Raw genomic sequence first — 24639 nt, 5'->3', positions numbered from 1 at the left:
GCTTTCAAACTGACATCCTCATTTCCACCCCAGTCTATGCCAGATGCTCCTCCTTGGTGCTCCCATAGCACTCTGTACTTCTGTATCCTAATGCTTATCACTGTTTTGTAGTTGCCTGGTTACTTGTCTCTTTCCCCCAATAGGCCCTAGGCACTTGGGCAGGGACCGTGTTTTATTCACTGATGTTCCCCCAGGGTCTAACGCAGTGCCTGGCAAATAAAAGCACTCGGTAAATATTTGCTGTATGAATCAATGCATTATGGTCAGCAAACCCAACCCCCTCTGGATCTGGTGCTCTTAAGATCCATAGCTATCTTGGTGCTGGCTAAAGGACAAATAAAACTTTGGCTCCAACTGGGGCTGGGAGAGACGACTGGGCCTTCAAACCATCTCTGAAACCTGTGACTTCAGCTGCCTGGCCCCAGCTCTTGATAGGGTTCTGGTGTATGATTAGACTGAGCATGTTTCCACCCAGGCCACCCTCCTAGAGTCCCCCACAAATTGACCTCGCTGGGCCTGCTTTTATGAAAGGTTTATTCCTAGTGCTAGATCCCAATCTTCTTGGGCTCTAAGCACAATTAAACTGGGTGGGTGGGTGAGGGTAGGCCTATTCAGATGCAAGGCCAGCAATGGGGCTCCCCATTATCCCCACCCCTTTGGTCCCAGTCCCCTTCTCTGCAATGGGCACGCATAGAGGAGAGACAAAGGGTATTAGACGCAACATCATTGGCCCAGGGGAGTCTGAGAAGAGCTGCCATTGGCTGACAGGGCATTTTGAGGCTCTGTCATTGGTCAGGGGGCACACCCCAGTCTGAAGAGTGATGCCATTGGCCAGGGAGTGGTTTTGTCATAGCCGTTGGCTGTGGAGTGGAAGGAAAAGATCTGGGAATGAAGCCCTGTGGCCAGGAAGATAGACAGGGCAACAGCTTCTGGGCCTCCAGGCCCTCTTCCCACCATAGCAATGTGGGCAAAACTGGTGTCAGGCCCCAGCCAGAAAAAGGAGCCCAAGCCAGAGGGCAAGTGACAAGGGATGTCCCATGTCCAATCTCCTACACCCTGGGGCTGCCCTTCCCAATGTCCTTCTTGATAGCCAAGGTGGGCTGGGAGCAGCTCACTGCTCCTCTAGCCAGGAGGGTTTCTCAGCTCCTGGAGGCCGAAGCTTGATGTTGAACTGCTGCAGGGTCTGCTCCAGCTGTTTCTGGTTCCCAGCAAAGTAGGCGGACACGGCATTGTGGAAGAGCAGCAGCTGCTTGTGCATCACCTTGATCTGGAGGTCCAGCAGGGTCAGCTAAGGCTGGACTCAGGCGCCCTTTTTGAGGGTCTATGAGCCTGAGCCCAGGCACAGGCCAGGGGCACAAGGACTCTGCTCTGATGGTGCTTTTGGGGTAGGGGCTGAACTCTACCCAGGGAGTCAGAGAAGGGTCAGTCTGATGGAAGAGACCTCACTGGATTTGTTGGGCCTAGGGTTTTGGTATCCCAGCTCAGGGGGAGATTTTTCCCAGTTATGTTCCTGGGACCAGCAGCCAAATCCTCCAACAGGAAAGGGCCAGGAATTGGAGGGAGGGTGATCTGGAAAGGCCCAGGGGTTGAGGGGGTAACATTCTACTCCCTAGCTAGGCTGCATTTTGTCATTCAATAATGGGGAGGGTCTGAGGGGAAGGTTAGTGTCACAGATGAAAAGGTGGGCTAGGGTCAAGGGGGTGGGGTAGGCACCTTGTTTTCTTCCAGGAACTTGAGCTTGATGGCCACATCTCCCCGCAGCTTCTCATACTTGTCCCGATGGGCCTGGAAAGTGGCCTGGGCACTCTCGAGTCGACCACGTGTCCCTGCATCCCGGGGGCCTAGGCTCAGCTCCTCTAAGTCTGTTCGGTAGGCATCATATTCCAGCCTGGGAAGGGGGTGATAAAGGCTGGTCTCCACCCCTTTATCCTCAAGACATACTCTCCTTTCCTTCCTGAATTCTTATGCCCCTAATGCCCAAATTTCAACCCATGCCAGCCAACTCCCCAAACCCTAAGCCCTGCCAGTGCCCACACCTGGCAGCCTCATACTGTTTCACAGTCATGAGCGTGTCTTCCATGGTCTTGGTGACCAGTGTGTTGATGCTAGAGACAAAGAAGTTCACAGCTCCTAGCAGTGTTTCCCCATTCTTGCATAGCAGTTTCTGTGTTTCTGCATTGTAGCCAAACTCCTCCTGAGGGCAGAAGGGAGGAACAGACCTTGAATAATACTACCTACCTGACTGGAGCTGTAGAGCCCTTCATTCCCCTCCTCCCTGGGGAGGAAACAGCCAGCAAAACTGGAAGAACCAAGGACTGCCTCCAGCAAAGCTCTTTTAGCTAAAAAGTCAGTGGGGTCACCCTGGGGATACCTGGGGTAGGAATGTGGGTGGTGGGCATTCTTGGGTAAGTTCACAAGACTGGAACAGTCTAAGAGCTAGTGTGGCAAGCAGGGCAGGGGCTCTGATTAGGCTTAGCACTGAAGGCATTCTCCCCAATGCAGAGAGGGGTTATTTGTGAAGCACCTAGTGTGCCCCCTCCCCCACCCCCTCCAACTTCTGGACCTCTGTACAAACCCTTAGGCTGCCTCCACAGGTGAGTGCTGCTGGGGGTAGGGCTGGGCCCACCCTGAAGGGGTTCTCCCTGTGGGCTGCAGGAGGGAGGGAGGATGACGAATGACTGCCTGGGAGGGCCCATGCCCAGTTCCCCCACCCTCTTTGGTCTGGGTGAGGCACCTGAAGCTCTGGGGACTTCTGGCTGAGGTCAGCAAAGGCATCACCTAGTGCATGCTGGGTCTGCAGCAGGCTGTAGAGGTGGGCTGTCAGTGCCCGGCCCAGCTGCAGGACACTCTCATACTTGCGCTTCGTCTCACGCAGCAACTCAATCTGCAGCTCTAGCTCCAGGTCCACAGTCCGTGAGCCTCGACCAAATCGTTCTGATAACAGTTGCTTTGTGCACTGATTGGGAAACGGGGCAATAGATCAGAGACCCTGATAGCCTCCTGACACAACAGGTATCTACCCCAACGCCACCCAGGCTCCTACTCTCAGCCACAGATGGGATATTACGATCATGAGGAAAGGGGAAAAAGGTACCCATAATGCGTTTTGGGGAAGTGAGAGGTGCTCAAATCCTACCTTATAGGTGTTGATGCCCCATTTCTTGACGATGTCAAACTTTTCTCCAGCAATGCCCCGAGCCACCTCATCTCCAGGGCCAGCAGGAGTGGTGCTGTGAGATGGATGGCGGCCAGACCCTAAAGGATCAAGTTCTCTGACACCAGCCTCTCTCAGATACACCAGACACCTCTGTGGCCCCACCCATGCTTCTCTCCCAGCACATGAAATTGACTTCCCTGAAGGAGATGCTAGAGACAACTGGATTCTCCTGTTTACTAGGAGGAACTCGGACCTTGCACAGTGATAACCAAATCCTGATATACATATGGCCTCCTTGGAGGCCAGAGGAGGGGTTTGCAGGGAGTTGTTGGTGTATAGGGGCAGAGGAAACAGAAGAAAATACACTGAGTTTGGGGGCAGCAGGAGTCAAGGATGGTGGGTCATGATAACAAGAAACCTGGTTGCATTCTCATGTGGAATCTTAGTGTGAGATTCAGGGCTGTTTGTTCCTCTAAACTTTAGAATCTAAAAATTCTGAAAAGCCTCACAAAGTTCCAACTCAGCCTCAAGCTGTAGAGCGGGGGCATTCCTGTGAAGTAGGTCTTAACTTGACTCAGGTGGTGGCAGGGAAAGGACGAATGAGCCATTTCAGGGGCCAAGTGGCAAAAGGGAAATGGATGGACAATGCTGGGAGTTGCTTTTGGGCTGAGGAGAGTCCATGGGATTCCTACAAGCAGAAGTTCCTAAGATCTCCAGACATAATTCAAGCTTTCCTAGACATATCCTATGCTTCCCCAAACCATTCCTGTCCCCTCCTCCACCCAAGCTTCCTGTTTCTGAACATTCATACCTGTGGGGATGAGTCCATCACCAGAGCCCCCATAGCCACCAGACACAATGCTGGTTTCATTGAGGTTGGGTCCTGACACCATCACTTGCTGGAGGTCCTATAGGCCAGAGAAGAGGGGTTGCTTCAGGAACATAGGGACTGCAGAAGCATTTTGGAGGTGGGAACAAGTTTGGATTCAAGCATCATAAAGACACTACACAAGGGAAGTCTGCACAGAATCAAAATGATATGTAAAATTAAGGGAGTCAGATAAGTCAGGGGAAGGCTACTGGAATGGAGGGTGAGAACCCAGGATTTATAAATTGGATTCCTAAATTGAAACAATTAGAAGAATCAAACAGAAGCACCTGCTCCAGCCCATCATCTTCAGGAAGCTGCCTGGCTTCACCGTTCCCGTGGATAGGGATCTCCATTGTGGCTGCCTTCCCTAGGATCCCGTCCGTCATGGCTAGGAAAGGTATTGGAGTAAAACTCTCCACCCCAGCACCCTGCAAAGCCCAACACAGAAGTTCTGGGCACTGGCCAGCACTCTAGAAGAAGGAAGCCTCCTCTGTCATTTCTTTAAAGGCTGTCCCAGGGTTTGAGTGTCCCAGCGTTTGGTCATCATTCCTTTCTTCAGGTATATGTATTTCTCCCCTCCAAAATGCACATTTGTACACAGGCACACCAAAGCACGGTGTCTTCTCACAAGCCCCCAACCTCACCAGGCCTCTGGTGATTATTCTACACTCATTCAGTCATTCAGCAGACATTTAGTGAGTGCCTACTCTGTGTCAGGCACTATTTGTGACAATGAAAATACAACAGTGAAGAGGGAAAGTATGCTCTCTTAGAACTTATCTCCATGCAGGCGTGTTTATGCTGAGCAGGAGATGGACCCTTTCCAGGGCTCAGGTCTTCACCCCCCATTCAGGTTTGTTCTCCATTGCTTGGCCTTTCTCACTCCTTTAGTGTTTCTTCCCCCTTCCTTCAGGGGGTCTCCCCTCCTCCGTCTCATACAACTCCTCTTCCTCGGGCCCTCCCCACCAGGCCTTAGTTAGATCAGTTGGTGTATGTTCCCAGTCTCTGGCAAAAGCCTGTCTTTACCAGCATATCGGTGATCCCTTCCACAGTCAGTCTCCCAGGTATGTGAGTCCCCGCCCCCACCCCCATACACCTGGACATCAGGTGTGTCCTCATTCTTCCCCAGGGCTCGGGGCATCTTGCCCTCTGGACAGGTTTGTGCGTTCAACTTCCCGTCGCCCAAGCATGTCCCTCTCACCTCGGGCCGGGCCGCTCTTCCCCTCAGGGCGCCAGGCCCGGGCCGCGCGGGGACCTCGGGCTCCAGTTCCCGTCGCGATCCTAGCAGCAGGTCAGGGACTCGGCGGAAGTGACGTCCTCCCCGGGCAGAAGAAGCCGGCCACGTCGCAGATTATAAGGGCGGAAGTGACGTCGCAGCCGGGGCAAGGCGATACTCTAGCTTGGTTCTCGAGAGCAGCGAGAGGTTACTTCCGGGGCGGCACCGAGAAGCTGAAACGGAAGTGGCGTAGAGCATGCGCCGGTGGCGTGATGGAGCAGCAGCAGCAGCAGCAACAGCAACTCAGAAACGTGAGTGAGAACTAAGTCGTTTCGGGGCCAGACGTTCAGCTCGCATTCCTGCACACATCGCGGAAACCCCATAGAGCCAGGGATCTGAGGGCTGGAAACTTCGGGTTATGGTGCGCGGGCCTGGGAAACTTTGGGCGGCGCGACCTTGAGTAGAAGTGTGGGGCACATATCGCTGAGTTCGTGGTCCCGGTTTTCTCCCAGCTGCGTGACTTCTTGTTGGTCTACAATCGGATGACAGAACTCTGCTTCCAGCGTTGTGTGCCCAGCTTGCACCACCGAGCTCTGGACGCTGAGGAGGTGGGGAACTGTGTAAGGAGGTTACGCTGCAAACAGAGTTTAGCGGTAGACTGCTTCCCTCCTCACCCCACTTCCCCTACCTCTGGTCCTGGCCTTCCCAGACCCTCACCCCTAGGCTGTGCATGGGGAAGGAAGGAGGCGGGCCCGACAGGACACCTTTGTCCTCCGCTTAAACCCTATCTTCCTTCTAGGAGGCCTGTCTGCACAGCTGTGCTGGGAAGCTGATCCATTCCAACCACCGCCTCATGGCCGCTTACGTGCAGCTCATGCCTGCCCTGGTACAGCGCCGCATCGCAGACTACGAGGCTGTCTCGGCTGTGCCAGGCGTTGCTGCTGAGCAGCCTGGGGTCTCTCCATCAGGCAGCTAGCCATCCCCAACCCCAGGAGGGAAGGCCCTGGATGGACCCTCAGATTGAAGGACCCAGTGGACCTTAGGGTTGGTGAATCCTAAACGGAGATAATTCGAGGTTGCCTGAAAACTGGCTGTCCTTGCTCCTTTTCCTGGAGCCAATATACTCGCTTTTTACTCTGTTTGATTTATATTCCGGGCAAGGAAGCTTTGCATACTTTATTGGCATAATCCTTTGTTCTGTCATTTAGCCATATCTGCTGGCTTCAGCCCTGGCAGCTGATAAGTTGTCTTCTATATGTAGAAGGAAAACCTGAGTATTTGCAGGCATCTGGTTAAAGCAGGGTCTGTGTGTACAATTTTAAAATGAGTAATATGTCAGGCTTTATCTTAGTTTACAACAAAACTACGAGTAAGTAGTATTAGCCTCACTAAATAGATGAGGAAGCAAGATTCCAGAATGTACCAGAAGGCCATTTGATACAACAGGAGAATGGTTCCTGCCCATATGACAGAAAATGGGAGCTCTGTCTAGTTGTCCTTAAGTCTGACTGACTTCAATGGCTTATAACCGTGAACCAAGTATTTGTTGGTTCATAACTGTTGTTTTGTGAACTATGTCTTATATGTCTAGAATTCTGCTGGATCTAGGGAAAGGAGAAGCTGTCGAAGTACAACGGATCAAAAAACCACAGGGCTTTTGGGCACTGCCTCCTTGAGAAGTTAGTGGCCACAGAAGAGAGATGAAACCTGTAAGAAGTCTGGAGTCTTGGAACTTCAGCCATTTCCCCAGGTTGTTACTTTCTTAGTATGTACAGTCTTCTCAGGATGAGCAGTAAAACCTTTGAACCAAGGTCTGTGTGCTTGTCTTACGGGCAATCGGGAAGGGAGAAAGTTGGGGACCGTATTCTGCAATACAGCCAAATCTGAGGAAGAGAAACTGAAGGGAGAAGTAGATGGCAATGGTTATGATAAAAAGGATAAAACGAAATCTTCGGGACTTCCTTAATGCTACCTTAATGTTTCACTGCTTGTCTAGAATCTCCTAATTCCAGCTTTCCATCATCTGCCCCACATTGGTCTCATTGAGTACATTCTGTGATTTCTAATTCCAGCCTCTCTGTTCTTTTCTCATTATTGCCTCCCCCGCCCCCCAACTTTGTGTAATTTACTTCTGTATTCAGCAGCCTGAATAGCATATCATTCCATCACCCCATTTTCTTGCCACCCTTGGCCATCTTTTTGTATCATTCCACTTATTCTGTCTTTGTTATTTCTGCTAGAAAAAAACAGTTGTGTAATGAATGCCACTAAATATTCAAGACCTCCAACCTCGACCTAGTCCTCACACCAGCATGCACCTTTATGGGTTCCTGGTCCATTTCCTTCTCCAATTACCATGACAGTTATTTTACACCTTCACAGCTGTCTTTAATCCCATACCCCTCATCAGGTGACCCTGTTTCCTGTTTTAGAGGAATTGAAGCTCTTAGACATTGGTTTCCACAGTAATAATTTTAAAACTTCTTACAACTACCCACAAAGCAGATGTTCTATCCTATCTACAGAGCAGAAAATTGAAATTCTCAAGTAGGGTATTAAAGTGCAAATCTGACTTTAAAGTCCATGTTCATTTTAACACACCAGGCTGCCTCTTAAGATAGTATTTATTGAGCACCCACTTTGTGTAGGTTCTGATTTTGGTAGATGTCATGCTTTATCTTAATCTTTACCACAACTATAAGTAAGAGGTATTAGCCTCACTTAACAGATCAGGAAGCAAGAATTCAGAATGTGCCAGAAGGCCCTTTTATACACAGTTTCTTTTTTTTTGAGACAGTCTCGCTCTGTTGCCTAGGCTGGAGTGCATTGGCGCGATCTAGGCTCACCACGACCTCTGCCACCCGGGTTCAAGCAATTCTCCTGCCTCAGCCTCCCAAGTAGCTGGGATTACAGGCATGTGCCACAACTAATTTTTTTGTATTTTTAGTAGAGATGGGGTTTCACTATATTGGTCAGGCTGGTCTTGAACTCCTGACCTTATGATCCGCCCACCTCAGCCTCCCAAAGTGCTGGGATTACAGGCATGAGCCACTGCTGCCGGCCTATACAAATTGTCTTATTGAGAAAAGTGGTTCCAATCATGTTTTTTGCCCCATTTAGCTGCCATCTCTTGAACAGAGATGTTAGGAAGGTAAAAGTTGCTGACCAGGACCTTACCCACTGAGTGGCATTCTGTCCTTGGGAAATATAAATGCAAGTAAAACAGGTTTGAACTTCTTAACTTCCAGAAGACAGGAGGATGGGACCTGTGATACTGTGCTGCTGGTGAGAGGACCCTTCCACATCAACATGTGTGTGTATCCTTGGAATCAACTTCCATTGTGAATTATCTGTGCTCTTGTCCTTCCATGTCACATAATAGTAATTGCTAAAAAAGAGCTAGGAGCATAGATCTGTCTGACTCTAAAGCCTTTGCTCTTTGAACTTTGAGAGCTTCTGTCTGTACTTAACCTGCCGCTAGGCATGAAAAAACAAGTGTCCCTCAGTCTGACCTCTCTCTTAATCCCTTTCTTAAAATGTCAATCTCTTGCCCTGGTTCTTTCCTGTTTCTAAAAATGTTTAATGTTAAGGAGAAAAACTTTATTCCTACCACTCTGCCTTCCATAACCTGGTCCTCAGGTCTTGCCATAAAGTGATAGCCATTGGCATAATGGGAGCAATGTGATATTCCAAGCACAGCACTAAAGAATAGATGTTGACAAGTTTTATCATATTATCATAAACATAAACATTGGAGATACTTTGGTGTTCTTGCCATTGTGACTTCAGAACTGCCCACTCCTTTGCAAAGCCTTATTCTTTTGAGGCTGTTCATCCATACAACCCTCTCATTACTTGTCTGCCACTCTCATTTAGTACTACTATGCTGCTACTTTACTCTAAATAGCTAGCCCTTGGTCTTCCTATCCACTCCTTGATATTTTAACATTTACATAGACACTTTATTTGGTGTTTTGTCTCTTAGTTATTTGGCCCAATCTCTGATGATTTCCACTCTGTCTTGGCCACTCACTCCGTTTGTCATGTCTTGGCCATTATCATCACCACAAACTGCTCTATGTTCAAAATACTTGCACCTTATTTATTGACCATATTCCTTCCACTTGGTTTATTGAACTATTCCATCATTCTCTGATTTCACTGCAACCAATGCTTCTACTTTGCATTAGTACCTTCCTTCTTTAGATTGCTGTATAGCTTAAACTAGTGGTTTTCGTGCAATAGGTTGAATTTCCTTGCCTTTCATCTCTTTTTGAACCCTTAAATAAAGTGAAACTTATCTGTGCCTGCATTTGGACAGCTAAATGCCACCCAAGGAAACAACTGTGGAGAAATTTATATCACTATGAATCCATGGTTATCAGCTTCAAATGTAGTCTCAGCCCCATAGTCCTAGATTTTTCTAGTCATTTTAACTTTTCCCTGCAATAACTATCTCAAACCAACATTCTTAAATCTCTTGTCACTCCCCCGCACCATTATCTTCACGTTATGCAAGTAACTGTTTCTTACCTCATAGACAAAAGTAGAAGGTATCGGTAATTCTCTCAACATCCTCCAACTTACTTACCCACACATATGCATCATTGTTTCTCTTGTCTAAACAAGGCAAGCATACCTCTGTCTAAGGCCAGTGCTTATTCCTGTTCTCAGAATCTTAGTCCTTCCCTCTTGGTGGATCTTTGACTTCCACTTTACTGAATTCTTCTCATCAGTGTTTAAACATGCTAAAGACTCCCCTGTTAATAAACCACTTCATATCTCATTTCCCCTCCAGTTATGCTTCCATCTTTTCTACTTTACAGTTAAACTTCTCAAAACAGATAGTTTGGGCCTCTCCATATTACGAGTCATTTTCCATTTGCATTCCTCAACCCAGTCCATTTTGACTTCTACAACCCTCATTCTATTGAAATGGTTCTTACCAAGGTCACCTTGGTGATCACCTTCCTATCGGTGAATCCAGTGGTTATTTCCCAGTCCTCACTACCTCACTTTTCAGTAGCATTTGGTATAATTTTCTAGTTTCTTATCATTGATACTCTTCCACTGGTGTCTTATTGTACTGTCATGGTTTTACTACTACCTCTTTGACCACAGCTGCCTAGCCTCCTTTGCAGGCTCATCCTCCTCCCAGCCTTTAAATCTAAAAGTTTTTCTAGGTCCTGTTCTTCTCAGTCTAATTTTCCTAGGACAGTTTCTTCCCCACTCTGAACTTCAGTTACTGGTAACTTCCAGATCTCCTCCAAGCTGTTTGACATCTCCACTTAAGTATCTCAAAAACATCCCAAATTCAACATATTTCCTAATAAACTATCCTATGCCTGGTACTCATCCAGTTGGAGAAGATAGAAGGCATTTCCCTTTTTCTCCTATCACTCAATTGCCAAATCTTATGAGTTTACATTTCTAAATATCCCTGGATTCTCACTACCTCTCTCCACCCTCACCGTAATCTCCCACCAGGATTACTGCAGTTGCTGCGCTTCCGATACACACTTTGTATCCCTTCAATCTTTTCTTCACTCAAGCCATAAAATAAAAACTAATGCTTAATCTTTGTAATAGCTTCCCATTCTTAGGATAAAAACTGAGATTCTAAATATGACCTACAAAGGCCTGCATGATCCAGCCTCTGTCTACTTCCAGCTTTATCTTATCAGTAACAATGGACTGTCAATACTATTTGCTGAATTTATTTAAATCACACTTCACTCTTTCCTTCTGTGCTGTAGCCACACTGGCCTTCTTTCGCTTCCTCTAAATTGTCATATGCTGTTTCATCTCAAGGCCTTTGTATGTGCTGTTTCCTGGCTTACAATGCTTTCTGCCTTTATCTACTCATTCTTGAGATCCTAGTTACTATTTCCTCAGATAACTCTTTCCCAGACTCCAGCTCCCATAATTCCTCATGCTTTTGGTATATCACACTTTTTTCAATATATTTTTCAAATTTTACTTTGAATGATGTTAATTACAGCATTTGAAGGGGAGGATCTAAATTCACACAAAATGGAAGACTCTAAAATACACCCATTAAACTGCTAAAAAATAAATTGAGTGGTGAGAATACAACAGAAGTCCAATTTAGATTCTGAGTGTTATCACCATGTGATTCTTCCAAGCTTATATCTGGAACTCGTGGAAGCTATTTCATATTCTGGTGGAAGGGCACAAAACCACGGCATGGGAAGGAATTAAGTCCTGAATTATTGGCTTCATCACATCTACCCTCTTTACCCCAGAATGGCACAAAACAAACAGTTACCACACCCTGCAGACATTTTGGTGTAAAAGAGGTGATGATTAACTGGGGTGGAAAGATCACGAAGATCTGTCTAAAAGAGTCTCTTTCAAGTGAGTTTGCACACACCATCAAGCAACAAGCCTATCATTAATTAGGGTTAGGAAACCAAGGTTCAATTCTCAGGAAGTCACAATTTCATTCATTTACTCAATATGAATTTACAAAATGCCTACATATTACCAACTTCCACGTACAGTCATTTCTAGATAAAAAAGAAAACTGGCTTCTGAGGAGGGGCCACCAAGTTGCCTCTCCAAGTCTATACCTGAAAGGACGTTTTTTGGAATTGGGTTTCTTCTCTATCTCTGAAAGGGTAACATTTTAAAACTGAATTATCTTTAGCCTGGAAATCTAACATACTTAGCCTGGAAGTCTAACATTTAGCAATGCTTGCATCCCAAGCATACAGTAAAAGATACACTAAATTCTAAAGGTAGCTCTGCTGCAAAATAATGTAAAAATAAATAATTGTACAGTATTTATGCTCGAAATTTCAGTTCCAGACCTAGTGTGTAACCACCGGCATTGTTATTCTTGCCATTCAGGACAGCTGACAGTGTCATTTTGATACCTAGCTTTAGGGTCTCAGTGTATTCTAAACCTATTAGGCGAGCGTTGTTCACTTAGCCAAGAAGGAGGTGTCAGAGTTGATCAGATACTTGGGTATTCCAAAGTGAGTGTTTGTATTAGTCCGTTTTCACACTGCTGGTAAAGATATACCTGAGAATGGGTATTTTATAAAGAAAAAGATTTAATGGGCTCACAGTTCCACGTGGCTGCAGAGGCCTCACCATTGTGGTGGAAGGCGAAAGTCACATCTTACATGGTGGTAGGCAGGAGAGAAAATGAGAGCCAAGTGAGAGGAGTTTCCCCTAATAAAACCATCAGATCTCGTGAGACATTCACTACCATGAGAACGGTATGGGGAAACTGCCCCCATGATTCAGTTATCTCCCACCAGGTCCCTCCCACAACACATGGGAATTATGGGAACCATAATTCAAGATTAGATTTGGGTGGGGACACAGACAAACTGTATCAGTGTTACTGTTTCCTGCTGTCCAGGTAAAATTGACAGTGATCTCCAACTTGTTATTTACCTTCTGATAAATGGAGCCACCAAACTGTCCCATTTTCACATTAGTGTGAAGTTGGAGTTCATCAGACTTGTAGCCAACCGCAAAGTTGCTCTGGGTCACTCAGGATTTTGCAGCCTCAAAATTTATCTGGTAGCTAGCCAGCCACCCTTGTAACCCAGCACCAGAGCGCCCCAGATTGAAGGCCGAGCGATGTCAAAATCCAGGTTACAGTCCAGGTTGATGTGCTCCTGCTTGTACCTGGTGTTGATGTTAGCATTTTCCCCCAGTGTTAGGTGACAAGGATGAATCAAGGGTCAGCTTCAGTCCACTTGCAAGATGATCTTCCACAGTAATCTCAGTCCTAGTGTTGTGTGTTTCACTTCATAAACATCAGGCCATATTCAGTCCATCTGTACTTGGTCTCCAGACTGCCTTAGTGAATTTCAGTGTTGGTTGAGCCTAAGCTTACAAATTCCAATGCATTCTCAGATTTTGTTTTCAAATCAAGTTTTATTAGGCCATATCCATAGCCCTTAGTGAAGACATTCCTGGCAGATTTGCCAAGATTGGCATACTTGGGTGGCACAGTCATCTTCTGCTCAGAGGTGGTGGTGGCAGGCTTGGCGGCAGCTATGACAGGGGCTTCATCGGGGAGGCATGGAGCAAAGCAAGCAGCCGGTGTGTAGTGCTTTTAATGGTGTTTCATTATATACCTCATAAAGTCAGAGTCCATGACTGTATTGCTCACCATTGTATCCTTATCACAGTGCTTGGCATATAATGTGTGCTCAACAAATATTTGTTGAATGAACATCTTTGAATCTCCTCCCAGCTCAATTTACTATTAATATAACTAAGAGAAAGGCTTTTTATCAGAAGAGACAGAAGTGAACCTGCACATCTAACCTTTGATGTTATGTCAATGATTTAAAGATGTTTTACACCCAAAATCTCGGTAGGTGGTATCTTCTACACTTAATAAAGTCACAGATCAGTCAACATCTAAAAGACCCCATCTGGAGCAAATCACTCTGCCATTCTAGTTTCCATAGTTTCCATCTAATTTCTAAGTCCTATAGTTCTGCTTAAATATCTCTTGAACCCTTTTCCTTCTCTCCATCTTCATTGTTATTACATTAACCAAAGTTTTATCAGCTCTTCTTTTTTTTTTTTTTTTAAGGTGGAGTCTCGCTCTGCCCAGGCTAGTGTGCAATGATGCTATCTTAGCTCACTGCAACCTCTGCCTCGCCTTGCAAGTCTCCTGCCTCAGCCTCCCAAGCAGCTGGGATTACAGGTGCCCATCATCACACCCAGCTACTTTTTGTATTTTTAGTAGAGATGGGGTTTCACCATGTTAGTCAGGCTGGTCTCAAACTCCTGACAGGTTATCCACCTGCCTCGGCTTCCCAAAGTGCTGGGATTACAGGTGTGAGCCACTGCACCTGGCCCCTTAAAATTTTATCAGCTCTTACACAGATTACAGCAGCAGTCTCCTAACAGCTTTTGTTGTTGTTACACTTTAACATTTTTTTAATTTAATTTTTAAAAAAGGAGTCCCTCCAGCTCCAGCACAGAGATACAGGCTCAACAGAGTGCTTCCTAATAGCTTTTTGTCTTGAGTCTGGACCCCTTTTGATTAGTTAGGAATTAGCTTAGTTACATGTAATAGAGATTCTGTTTTTCCTTTTCTGGGTATGCCCCACATTCATCATATATTCACATATTCCACAGATATTTGAGTGACTGGTTTTACCAGTTTTAGCATAAGCCCTGCAGATACAGAGCTGAACAAGAACATTCAATCCGTGTTCTCTTGGAACTTAACGTAGTTATGTGAAGGTTAATATAGGACCAGTAATCACAACTGTGATGAATGTTATAAAGAAGAAATGTATCTTGTAATGGAAACATACAGTAGTGCAAACTTTTTCTGTTTGAGGGATGAAGGAGAGCTTCACTGGAAGTGATTTTGAAGCTGAAACCCAAAGGATGAATTAAAATTAACCAGACAGGCCTGTCATGGTGACTCACACCTATAATCCCAGCACTTTGGGAGGCCAAGGCGGGAGGATTGCTTGAGCCCAGGAGTTTGAGAGCAGCCTGGGGAACATAGTGAGACCCCATATCTACAAAAAAAAAAAAAAAAAAATTACAAAACCCAAAATATACTGGGCATGGTGGCACATGCCTCTAGTCCCAGCTACTTAGGAGACTGAGGTGTGAGGATTGCTTGACCTCGGGAGATTTGAGGCTACAGTGAGCCGTGGTCACCTCACTGCCCTCCAGCCTGGGTGGCAGAGCAAGACCCTGTCTCAAAATAATAAAACAAACCAGACAAAAGACAGGGAGAAGGTCTGTCTTCCTTTCCTTCAAGTCTTTGCTCAGATGTCACCTTTTTATTAAGGCTTACTCTGATTATCCTATTTAAATGGTAGCCCATACTCCCCTTAGACATTCCTGATTCCCTTTGCTTTGTTTTTTTCCATAGCACATATCACTTCTCACATGCTATGTAAGTTTATTCATTTTATTCTTTTTTTTTTTTTTTTTTTTTTTTTTTTGAGATGAAGTCTCGCTCTGTTGCCCAGACTGGAGTACAGTGGCTTGATCTCGGCTCACTACAACCTCCATCTCCCAGGTTCAAGCGATTCTCCTGCCTTAGCCTCCCAAGTAGCTGGGACTACAGGCACCCATCACCACACCCAGCTAGTTTTTTGTATTTTTAGCAGAGATGAGGTTTCACCATGTTAGCCAGAATGGTCTCAATCTCCTGACCTTGTGATCTGCCTGCCTCAGCCTTCCAAAGTGTCATTTTATTCTTTATTATCTGTCTCTCCCACTGGAATGTAAGCTCTGTAACTCAGGAATTTTTGTCACTGTTTCTGTTTTGTACACTGATATAACTGAACATTGTTTTGTACACTGATATAACCAAACACTGAAAACAGTGCCTGATGCAGTTGATACTTAGTAAATATTTGTTGAGTGAAAGGAAGCAAGAAAGAATAGTCCCAGAACAAATGTATAGAACTTGCCTTTAGAGAGAAAAAGAGCATCTCTAATTGGTAACAGGAAGGAGGGAGGAATGGATAAGAGCAGATCTAAATGTTTTTAAAATTTGGCATTTGGAGATTGCGAGAATTCCTTTTATTTTATTTTATTTATTTTATTTAATCTTATTATTTTATTTTATTTTATTTTATTTTATTTTATTTTGAGACAGAATCTCACTCTGTCGCCCAGGCTGGAGCGCAGTGGCGCCATCTCTGCTCACTGCAAGCTCCGCCTCCCAGGTTCACACCATTCTCCTGCCTCAGCCTCCTGAGTAGCTAGAACTACAGGCACCGGCCACCATGCCCGGCTAATTTTTTGTATTTTTAGTAGAGATGGGGTTTCACTGTGTTAGCCAGGATGGTCTCGATCTCCTGACCTCATGATCCGCCTGCCTCGGCCTCCCAAAGTGCTGGGATTACAGGTGTGAGCCACCACACCCGGCCCTGAGAATTCCTTTTAAATAGCATGTGATGGTTAGTTTTGTGTGTCAACTTGGCTAGGCTATAGTACCCAGTTATTTAATCAAACACTAATTTGGGTGTTACTGTGAAGGCATTTTTATAGGTATGGTTAACATCTACACTTAGTTGACTTTAAATAAAGGAGATTACTCTTGATAATGTGGGTCAGTTGAAAGCCTTCAGAGTAAAACTGAGGTTTCCCAGAGAAGAAGAAATTCTGCCTCAAGACTCCAGCATCAGGCCAGGTGCAGTGGTTCACACTTGTAATCCGAATGCTTTGGGAGGCCAAGATGGAAAGATTGCTTGAGTTCAGGAGTTCAAGGTTTCACTGAGCTATGATCTGCACTCCGGCCTGGGCAACAGAGTGAGGTTTTGTCTCTAAAAAAGTAAAAATTTAAAAAAATTAAGAGGAAAAAATAAGGCTGCATCATTAACTTCTGCATGAGTTTCTATCATGCCAGCCTGCCCTACAGATTTTGGACACTTACCAGCCCCCACACATGTGTTAGCCAATTTCTTAAAATATATCTCTTTATATGAATGCATATTATTGATTCTGCTTCTCTGGAGAATGCTAATTGATAATACAGCATCTCCTTTTTTCAAATAGAAGATAAAGTCATCATCTGAGAATAAAGCAGAAGGAAATGGAAGATGAGAGAGTACAAGAGGTTTGAAATACTCATTGCCCAGAATGGAGGAGTGAACTGACAAAAGAAACAGGGTTTTAGGCAGTGTTGAGGGTTCAGCAGAGCTTACTGAACAGAAATCCTTTCTGTCTTTGTCTGAAGAGCTTTGATTTTGTTTTGTTGTTGTTGTTTTTGTTTTTTGAGACAGGGTCTTGCCCTGTCGCTCAGGCTGGAGTGCAGTGGTGTGATCACGGCTCACTGCAGCTTTAACCTCCTGGGCTCAAGTGATCCTTCTACCTCAGTCTCCCAAAGTTTTGGGATTACAGGAATGAGCCACTGCACCCACCTTTTCCTTGTTTCAGGCCTATTGTGACTCAGGTACTCCTCCTTGCCCTTTTATGAAAGAGTTGTCCATGCTCTTTATTCATGCCCTCACTGAATCCTTTGTCTTGTTCACGGTTATGTCAAAATGAATAACAATCAAACACTTAACAATTATATCAAATGTCAACTACTTACCAGGCTCTATTCTAAAGCATTTTGTGTGCATTAATTCACTTAATCCTCACAACAATACTATAAGGTAGACATTATTATCTTCATTTTCAAAAAGTGAAACTGAGGTAAAATATCCCATGACTAGTAAGTGATGAAGTTAGGATTTCAATCCAGGCAGTCTGATTCCAGAGCCTATCTTCTTACTCACAAATGAAGATTGTTATACATTCATGTATTTTTTTCCACGAATATTTTCTGATCACGTACTCATGGTGCCTAGTATAGGAGCTGGGGATAGAGTAGGCAGCAATCAGAATCTCTGCTACCATGGAGCTTATGTTTCTAGTTAGGGGAAATAGGAAATAAATAAGTGTTTATATGAAATGGTAATAAGTGCTATGGAGAGAAGTAATGCAGATAAAGAGGATAAGAATGTTGGGGAGAGAGTTGCTATTTTCTGTTGGGCAGTTAGGGAAGAACTCACTAATAAGGTGACATTTGAGCAGAGAATTAAAATGAAAGAGTAAGCCTTGAGAGCATCTTGAAGAAGTGTTCACTCTTCTACTGTTCAACTAGTTGTGTAAGCCACTAGTGGTCCCCTAGTATCCACTGTCTCCCTCTTTCTTTACGAAAAGAACCTCTAAATTTTCTTTTGGCATATGACCACTGAAAATAAAGATTAGATTTTGTAGCTTTCCTTACAGCTAGGTTTGGTCATGTGATTGATGTATGCAGTTGCCAGGCTGTGCCCTTAAAAGAAAGGGTATGCCTTCTTTCCTTTTCTCTCCATCTCACTAGTTGGGATGGGACCCGGCACATGGTGGTAAATTACTTTGGACCTTAAAGATGAGAACTACTTCCTTCGAGAAGGCAGAACAACTAAAGGCTACCATGTTAGCCTCAGAGTATTTATATTTGGATGGTTATATGAGAGAAAAAACCTATCATGTTTAAGCCATGATATTTTGGGTCTTTTTATTACAGCATTTGTGTGGTAGGTAGAAGTTTTAGATTGGTGTCCCCAACCCCCAGGCCACAGACTGGTACCAGTCATGGCCTGTTTGGAACCAGGCTACATAGCAGGAGGTGAGTGGTGGGTGAGCAAATGAAGCTTCATCTGTATTTACAGCCACTCTCCATCACTCACATTATTACCTGAGCTCTGCCTCTTGTCAGATCAGTGGTGGCATTAGATTCTCATAGGAGCATGAACCCTATTGTGAATGGCACATGCTAGGTGGCATGCTCCTTATGAGAATCTAATGCCTGATGATCTGTCACTGTCTCCCATCACCCCCAGATGGGATTATCTAGTTGCAGGAAAACAAGCTCAGGGCTCCCAATGATTCTATATTATGGTGAGTTGTATAATTATTATATATTACAATGCAATAATAAAATAAGTAAAGCTCACAATAAATGTAATGCATTTGAATCATCCCAAAACCATTAACCCCTCCCCTGGTCCGTGGAAAAATTGTCTTCCACTGCACTGGTCCATGGTGCCAAAAAGGTTGGGGACCACTGTCTCTGAGATTTCCTGCTCTCTAGTATATATCTCCCTAGTATATCCTGCATATTCCATGGGACTGTGAATATGACAAATTTTACTTACGTGATTAGATTATAATATATGGCATAGTTGACTGTAAGAGCGATTGTCTGGGTGGGCCTGATCTAATCACATGAGCCACATGAGCCCTTTAAAAGCAGAGTGTTTTCTTTATGGTTACAGAAGGGGACATCAGAAAAGTGTGAAGCATAAGAAGGGTTTGAGGCACTATTGTTGGCTTGAAAATGGAGGAACCACATGTCAAGGAAGACAGGTGGCCCCTAGGACCTGAGAGTGGCTCCTGGCTAATGGCCATGAAGAAAACAGGGACATCAGTCTTACAACTGCAAGGAACCGAATCTTGCCAACAACCATAAGAGCTTGGAAGGGGATACCCCCACACCCCCCACCCGCTAGAGCCACCAGATGAGTAGCCCGGTCAACATCTTGACTTCAGGCTTATGATACCCTGAGCAGAGAATCCAGTCAAGTCATGCTGGACATCTGATCTACAGAACTGTGAGATACTAAGTAGCTGTTGTTTTTTTTTTTTTTTTTTTTTTGTTTTTTTTTTTTTTTTTTTTGAGACAGAATCTTGCTCTGTCGCCCAGGCTGGGGTGCAGTGGCCGGATCTCAGCTCACTGCAAGCTCCGCCTCCCGGGTTTAGACCATTCTCCTGCCTCAGCCTCCCGAGTAGCTGGGACTACAGGCGCCCGCCACCTCGCCCGGCTAGTTTTTTGTATTTTTTAGTAGAGACGGGGTTTCACCGTGTTAGCCAGGATGGTCTCGATCTCCTGACCTCGTGATCCGCCCGTCTCGGCCTCCCAAAGTGCTGGGATTACAGGCTTGAGCCACCGCGCCCGGCGTAGCTGTTGTTTTTAAGCTGCTTAGTTTGTTATAACTTGTTACGCAGCTCCAGAAAACTTGTGTATTAGTGAGGGTTCTCCAGAGAAACAGAACTGATAGGCTGAGAAGTCCCACAATCTGCTGTCTACAAACTAGAGAACCAGGAAATCTGGTGGTGTAATTCAGTCCAAGTTTGAAGGCCTGAGAAGCAGGAGCACTGATGTCCATGGACTGAAGGTGAATGTCTCAGCTAAAACAGCAAATCCACCAGCTGTCTGTTTAAATTCTGTTTAGGCAACAGATTGTACAATGTCCATCCACATTGGTGAGGATGATCTTTACTTAGTCTACCTATTCAAATATTAATCTCTTCCAGGAATACCCTCAAAGACACACCCAGAAATAATGCTTTACCAGCTATCTGAGCATCTCTTAGCTCAGTCAAGTTGACAAATAAAATGAACCATCACGGCCAAGCATGATAGCTCGCACCTGTAATCCCAGCACTTTAGGGGGCTGAGGTGGGAGGATTGCTAGAGGCCAGGGCTCGAGACCAGCCTGGGCAACATAGTGAGACCCTGTCTCTACAGAAAAATAACAATCATAACTTGAGTATCTCCAAACTGATACATAAGCAGACAGCACAGCATGTGTGTAGTCTGTGAGGTGGGAGTATGTCTGGTGTGATGCAGGCACAGCGGTAGTAGAGTGTGAATATGGAGAGAGAAGGCTATAGAGGTAGCAGGCAGTTATCAGCAATTTGTAGGCCATGATAGGACTTTGGCCTTCAGTTGAAGGAATTAGATAAGGGGGCATTAGTGAGCTTTGAGCAGAGGAGTCATAGGATCGGCCTATATTTGAAAAGGATCACTGGCTGCTCTAAAAAGAATAGATTATAGGGGCAATGATGAGAAGCATGAGAAGGGTTTGAGGCAAGGAGAACAGTTCGAAGGCTGTGGAAAACCCAGGTGAGAAATGATAGCAGCATAGACCAAGGTTGTCATACTTAAGATGGTGGGAAATAGTTGGATTCTGGATATATTCCGAAGGTACAACCAACAGAATTTCCTGAAGGATTACTTACGGGGGGGGGGGGGGGGGAGAGAGAGAGAGAGAGAAAGAGAAAGAGAGAGAGAGAGAGAGAAAGAGGGGTAGAGAAGGGGTTTGGAAGAGGTCTCAAAGCTGACTCCAGGGTTTTGATGTAAGAAACCAGAAAGGATGGATTTGCCATTGACTGAGGTGGGAAAGACAGTGAAAGAAGCAGCATTTCTTTGGTGGGGAGAGGGTGGTTAGGAGCCTGCTTTTGGATATTTTAAGTTTGAGATACCTATAAGCTCTCCAAGTGGAGACATTAAGTAGGCAGTTGGATATACTAATCTGGATTTCAGAGGAGAGGTGGGGCTGAATTTGTTTTTTTTTATTTTAATCATTCACTTTTTTTTTTTTTTTTTTTTTTTTTGAGACGGAGTCTCACTCAGTCGCTCAGGCTGGAGTGCAGTGGGGCAATCTCACCTTCCGGGTTCACGCCATTCTCCTGCCTCAGCCTCCCGGAGTAACTGGGACTATAGGTGCCCGCCACCACGCCCGGCTAATTTTTTTGTATTTTTAGTGGAGATGGGGTTTCACCGTGTTAGCCAGGATGGTCTGGATCTCCTGACCTCGTGATCCACCCGCCTCGGCCTCCCAGAGTGCTGGGATTACAGGTGTGAGCCACCGCGCCCGGCCTCATTCAACTTAATTTTTAAAAATCAGCCCCTCCATAAGCTCTCCCCCCCCAAAATCCCTCCCCCTGTGCCAAATAGATGTTGAACTCCTTGAGATCAAGAATTTTGTTTTATTCGGGCTTCTTGTGGGGAGGTGGGATAGGGTAGATGGATACGTTGGGGGTGAGGATGGGGAAGTACCAAAGACATACCAAAGACCTGGCACTAGTTTAGACACTGTATAGATATAAACACCTGCTTACGACACCCTCTGGATTGCTAGTCTCCTGAGTCAATTGTGCTGCACGTTCAGACCCGGCCTGGTCCCCTGCAGGTCCCTGTCCCAGGCAAGCCTCAGCCCACAGGTTCGGCCTGGTTCGGCCCCTCCTGGCTCGGGCTCTCCCCTCTCGGCCCCGCCCATATCGGACCCTGGCCCCTCCTCTTTCTGGCTCCCCCGGATGCTCCTGGTAAAGACTCAGTCCTTCTGGGATCTTGTAACGGTTCTAACTGCTGGGTGCGGGTGGAGTTGCGGGGTGAGTCCTCGGCTCGGGATCCGTTTCTCTTTGTTCCCCAGGATCCGCTCTCGCCCCTGCGCTCAGGACCCCCTCCCACAGAGGCTGCCTCCTCTTCCCCGCGTTCCCAGCCCCCCTCCTTTGCCCCTTCTTAACGTCTTCCCCTACCCGCATCCTGACCGTCATTTGCCGTGCCTGCTCCTTGGCTTTCTGTCTTCACGACCTCCTTAGCCTGTGGGCGAAGACGTCATGGGACTGGGGCTTTGCTGCCTCTGAGTGACGACCTGTTAACCCGTTTTTCAGGCGATCGCCAGCTGGAGTGCAGATTTCCTGCTGTGACTGAGGTTCAGAGTGAGCTCTGTCGGTGTGTCAGTTTGCCTTTTCAGGTGATTGCACGTGTGTGTGCCAGTCTCTCCGTGTATGGGTGGCTATGATTAGGGTGAGCCTCGGACTGGAACTCAAGTCTAAGTTCATTCACTGCTTCAGCAGGCACTCTTCCATGAAACCTCATCAGAAGATCGGGCTCTCTTCCCTTGCCTTGCCTCCTAAATCCCCTAGGCCAGGTGAGGGGGACAGGGTATTGGGAGGTAAGAAGGAGCTCTTCTGCCAGGAGGGTTCTCACCTCTTTCTTAGGCCTGCTCCTTACCAGAGTCTTTGGGGAAGCAGTAGGGAGGGCCTGAGGGTCTCAGGAAAGGCTCTCTGCTGGTCTGGCTCTGCTCTGTAGCTCCATCTATTTCCCTGTCCCAGGTCTTTTCTTCCTCCTAACCCCATTGACTCTGACCATCCCCTGCCCAGAACCTGAGGTCCCTTCTCTGGCCCCTCTCCTGGGCTGGCCCATGCAGGTGAGGCCCGGCATCTGGCATCCTGGAACTGGCAGTTGGAGCCTGAGCTGTGGGCAAGGTCACTTCGGCAGCAGTTGAATGCCCAGCTCCTCATGGTCCCAGAGGAGAAGAGGGTAGGTTTGTCTTCTGATGAGACATCATCTGATGCCCTTAAGTCTTGGCACTCCATATGTGTCTTGGACAGCAAAGAAGAGCCCTTGGCCCGTCAGCAGAAACAGAGGCAGTTCGTGAAGCCAGCGACTGAGTCAGAGCAGCCCACAGTGCTGGAACTCCTGCTAGCTGAGCTCCGAACTCTGTTCTCAGCTGTGTTGCAGGACAGTAGCCCTGCAGCTTGGCACTATCTGCATGCAGTACTGGGTCTGCTGCCTCCATATCGTGAGTTGCTAGTTGGCCACCTTGATTTGCTGCCCTTCCTGGAGCAGCTGTACTGCTGGGCACCCTGGGTCCAAACCCACCTCCATCTGGACCTGCTAGGTGCCATTAACCAAGCCTTTCCTCCAGACAGCTCTTTGTTAGACAGTGCTTCCCATGCTGACTGCTGTCCCCAGAAGCAGAGGCTCCATCACAGGCCCCCATGCCCAGCTTGCCCTTTTGTGCAGGCCCGGTGGAGTAGGCAGCAAGTAAAGGAGGAGCTGGCCACCTGGCTGCGACCATTGACACTACCCGAGCTACAGCACTGCCTGGGCATTGTTGGTGCTCAGGTGGCCCTAGAAGAGGCTGTGTGGCTGGATGGACTTAGTCTCCTTCCCTTGGCACTGGCAACGGACATCCCTGTACAGTATGAAAGCAGTGACACTGACAATGCAGAGGAGGAGCCTGTTGGAAGAAAAGAGACCAGGTAAGTGAGGGACTGAGTCTAGGGCTTTGAGCAGAGGAGAAAAAGGAGCTGTTTTATGGGTGCCTGTAGGGTGACTTGGAAATTTAGATCCAGCTCTCTGTTGATCATAGGGATTAACCCAACTCCACGCAAAGCTAGTGTGAGGCTACTTTCCTCTTCCTTTTTCTCTGCAAAATAAACCCAGTGGTGTTAGTGTTAATCCCCATGGAGAAATACAGAAATTAATGAAAATCAGAAGTCAGCTATGAGGCAGCCAAAGCTTTAGAATAACAGCTTCACTTTTCAGTTTCCAGGCTTCTTTCTTAGATGATGCCAGAAGTCTCCTTAATTCTTTTTCTGTAATTCATTCATAATCACTTAACATTGCCCAGGCCTACCGTGAGTTGATTCCTGGATGCTGGGTCTTTCCCTCAAGGTACCCCTAGGGAATGCATGTCTGAGTGTCCTTACCACATGTATGTAAGTTAAAACAGCTCCAAGGCAGAGTGGAGTTGGCAGCACTACTGGATAGAATTTCATTTTGACCCTTCCAGAGTCTTCTTGTCCTGCCAATGTGGGCACCCTGGCCCCTTGAGTGATATTTTTTTCTTTTGTTTCTTTTTTTTTTTGAGATGGAGTCTCACTCTGTTGCCCAGGCTGGTGTGCAATGGTGTGGTCTCGGCTCACTGCAACCTCCACCTCCCGGGTTCAAGTGATTCTCCTGCCTCAGCCTCCTGAGTAGCTGGGACTACAGGCATGTGCCACCATACTCAGCTAATTTTTGTATTTTTAGTAGAGACGGAGTTTCACTATGTTGGCCAGGCTGGTCTCGAATTCCTGACCTCATAATCCGCCCACCTCTGCCTCCCAAAGTGCTGGGATTACAGGCGTAAGTCACTGCGCCCAGCCCTGTTTTTTTCTTTTTAAAAATATCTGGCTGGCAGAGCTCTCTACAGGATTTCAGAATGCTTACAGAGACCTTCTCTTCTCAGCGTTCTTTAACTGTAGATTTTTTTTTTTTGAAACAGTCTCACTCTGTCGCCCAGGCTAGAGTGCAGTGGCCTGGTCTTGGCT

At 46.3% G+C, this 24639-nt stretch overlaps 3 protein-coding genes and 1 pseudogene across 11 annotated transcripts in view; 2 read left to right on the top strand and 2 right to left on the bottom strand.

Moving 5' to 3' along the window:
- Positions 1–516: 516 nt before the first annotated feature.
- ARFIP2 (ADP ribosylation factor interacting protein 2) lies at positions 517–5483 on the bottom strand. 7 transcript variants are annotated; one of them, XM_025356246.1, is made up of 8 exons: positions 5230–5483; positions 4316–4456; positions 3969–4065; positions 3137–3354; positions 2735–2956; positions 2037–2194; positions 1714–1888; positions 517–1267 (listed from the first exon to the last, which is right to left on the bottom strand). In XM_025356246.1, exons 2-8 carry the CDS (start codon positions 4412–4414, stop codon positions 1112–1114), a joined length of 1125 nt encoding a protein of 374 aa, XP_025212031.1. In that variant the 5' UTR covers positions 4415–4456; positions 5230–5483; the 3' UTR covers positions 517–1111. The 7 variants fall into 7 exon arrangements, with proteins under 7 accessions (XP_025212031.1, XP_025212032.1, XP_025212033.1 ...); XM_025356247.1 differs by having other exon boundaries at positions 3137–3255; XM_025356248.1 differs by having other exon boundaries at positions 3137–3255; positions 4316–4416; positions 5284–5450.
- TIMM10B (translocase of inner mitochondrial membrane 10B) lies at positions 5453–22864 on the top strand. Of its 3 annotated transcripts, XR_003115604.1 has the most exons (5): positions 5478–5555; positions 5757–5852; positions 6044–6288; positions 22210–22292; positions 22749–22864. XR_003115604.1 is itself a non-coding variant. In XM_025356257.1 (3 exons), the coding sequence occupies exons 1-3, from the start codon at positions 5517–5519 to the stop codon at positions 6218–6220; spliced, it is 312 nt and encodes a 103-aa protein (XP_025212042.1). In that variant the 5' UTR covers positions 5453–5516; the 3' UTR covers positions 6221–8593. The 3 variants fall into 3 exon arrangements, 1 of the variants encoding a protein (XP_025212042.1); XR_003115603.1 differs by lacking the exons at positions 22210–22292; positions 22749–22864 and adding an exon at positions 6836–8593; XM_025356257.1 differs by lacking the exons at positions 22210–22292; positions 22749–22864 and having other exon boundaries at positions 5453–5555; positions 6044–8593.
- DNHD1 (dynein heavy chain domain 1) overlaps positions 5501–24639 on the top strand; it is a 90778-nt gene continuing 71639 nt past the window's right edge. Inside the window, exons 1-5 of the mRNA XM_025356234.1 lie at positions 5501–5555; positions 5757–5852; positions 6044–6288; positions 22210–22292; positions 22749–23586. Of these exons, the coding sequence (XP_025212019.1) occupies positions 22841–23586 (746 nt within the window). The 5' untranslated portion in view covers positions 5501–5555; positions 5757–5852; positions 6044–6288; positions 22210–22292; positions 22749–22840. The remainder of the gene's footprint in view (positions 5556–5756; positions 5853–6043; positions 6289–22209; positions 22293–22748; positions 23587–24639) is intronic.
- Positions 11616–13243, bottom strand: LOC112606155 (annotated as a pseudogene).

Source organism: Theropithecus gelada, chromosome 14 (genome assembly GCF_003255815.1).
Source record: "Theropithecus gelada isolate Dixy chromosome 14, Tgel_1.0, whole genome shotgun sequence".
NCBI classification, from domain to species: Eukaryota; Metazoa; Chordata; class Mammalia; order Primates; family Cercopithecidae; genus Theropithecus; species Theropithecus gelada.
The sequence above is the reverse complement of the archived record's forward strand: the minus strand, read 5'-3'. Positions and strand labels throughout refer to the sequence as shown.

Coding starts and splice junctions, on each gene's coding strand:
- ARFIP2 (XM_025356246.1), bottom strand. CDS start 4,414: ATGACGGACGGGATCCTAGGGAAGGCAGCCACAATGGAGATCCCTATC. Junction 4,066..4,315: donor AAGATGATGGGCTGGAGCAG/GTGCTTCTGTTT, acceptor TCTGGCCTATAG/GACCTCCAGCAAGTGATGGT. Junction 2,957..3,136: donor GGGGCATCAACACCTATAAG/GTAGGATTTGAG, acceptor TTTCCCAATCAG/TGCACAAAGCAACTGTTATC.
- TIMM10B (XM_025356257.1), top strand. CDS start 5,517: ATGGAGCAGCAGCAGCAGCAGCAACAGCAACTCAGAAAC. Junction 5,556..5,756: donor AGCAACAGCAACTCAGAAAC/GTGAGTGAGAAC, acceptor GTTTTCTCCCAG/CTGCGTGACTTCTTGTTGGT. Junction 5,853..6,043: donor GAGCTCTGGACGCTGAGGAG/GTGGGGAACTGT, acceptor TCTTCCTTCTAG/GAGGCCTGTCTGCACAGCTG.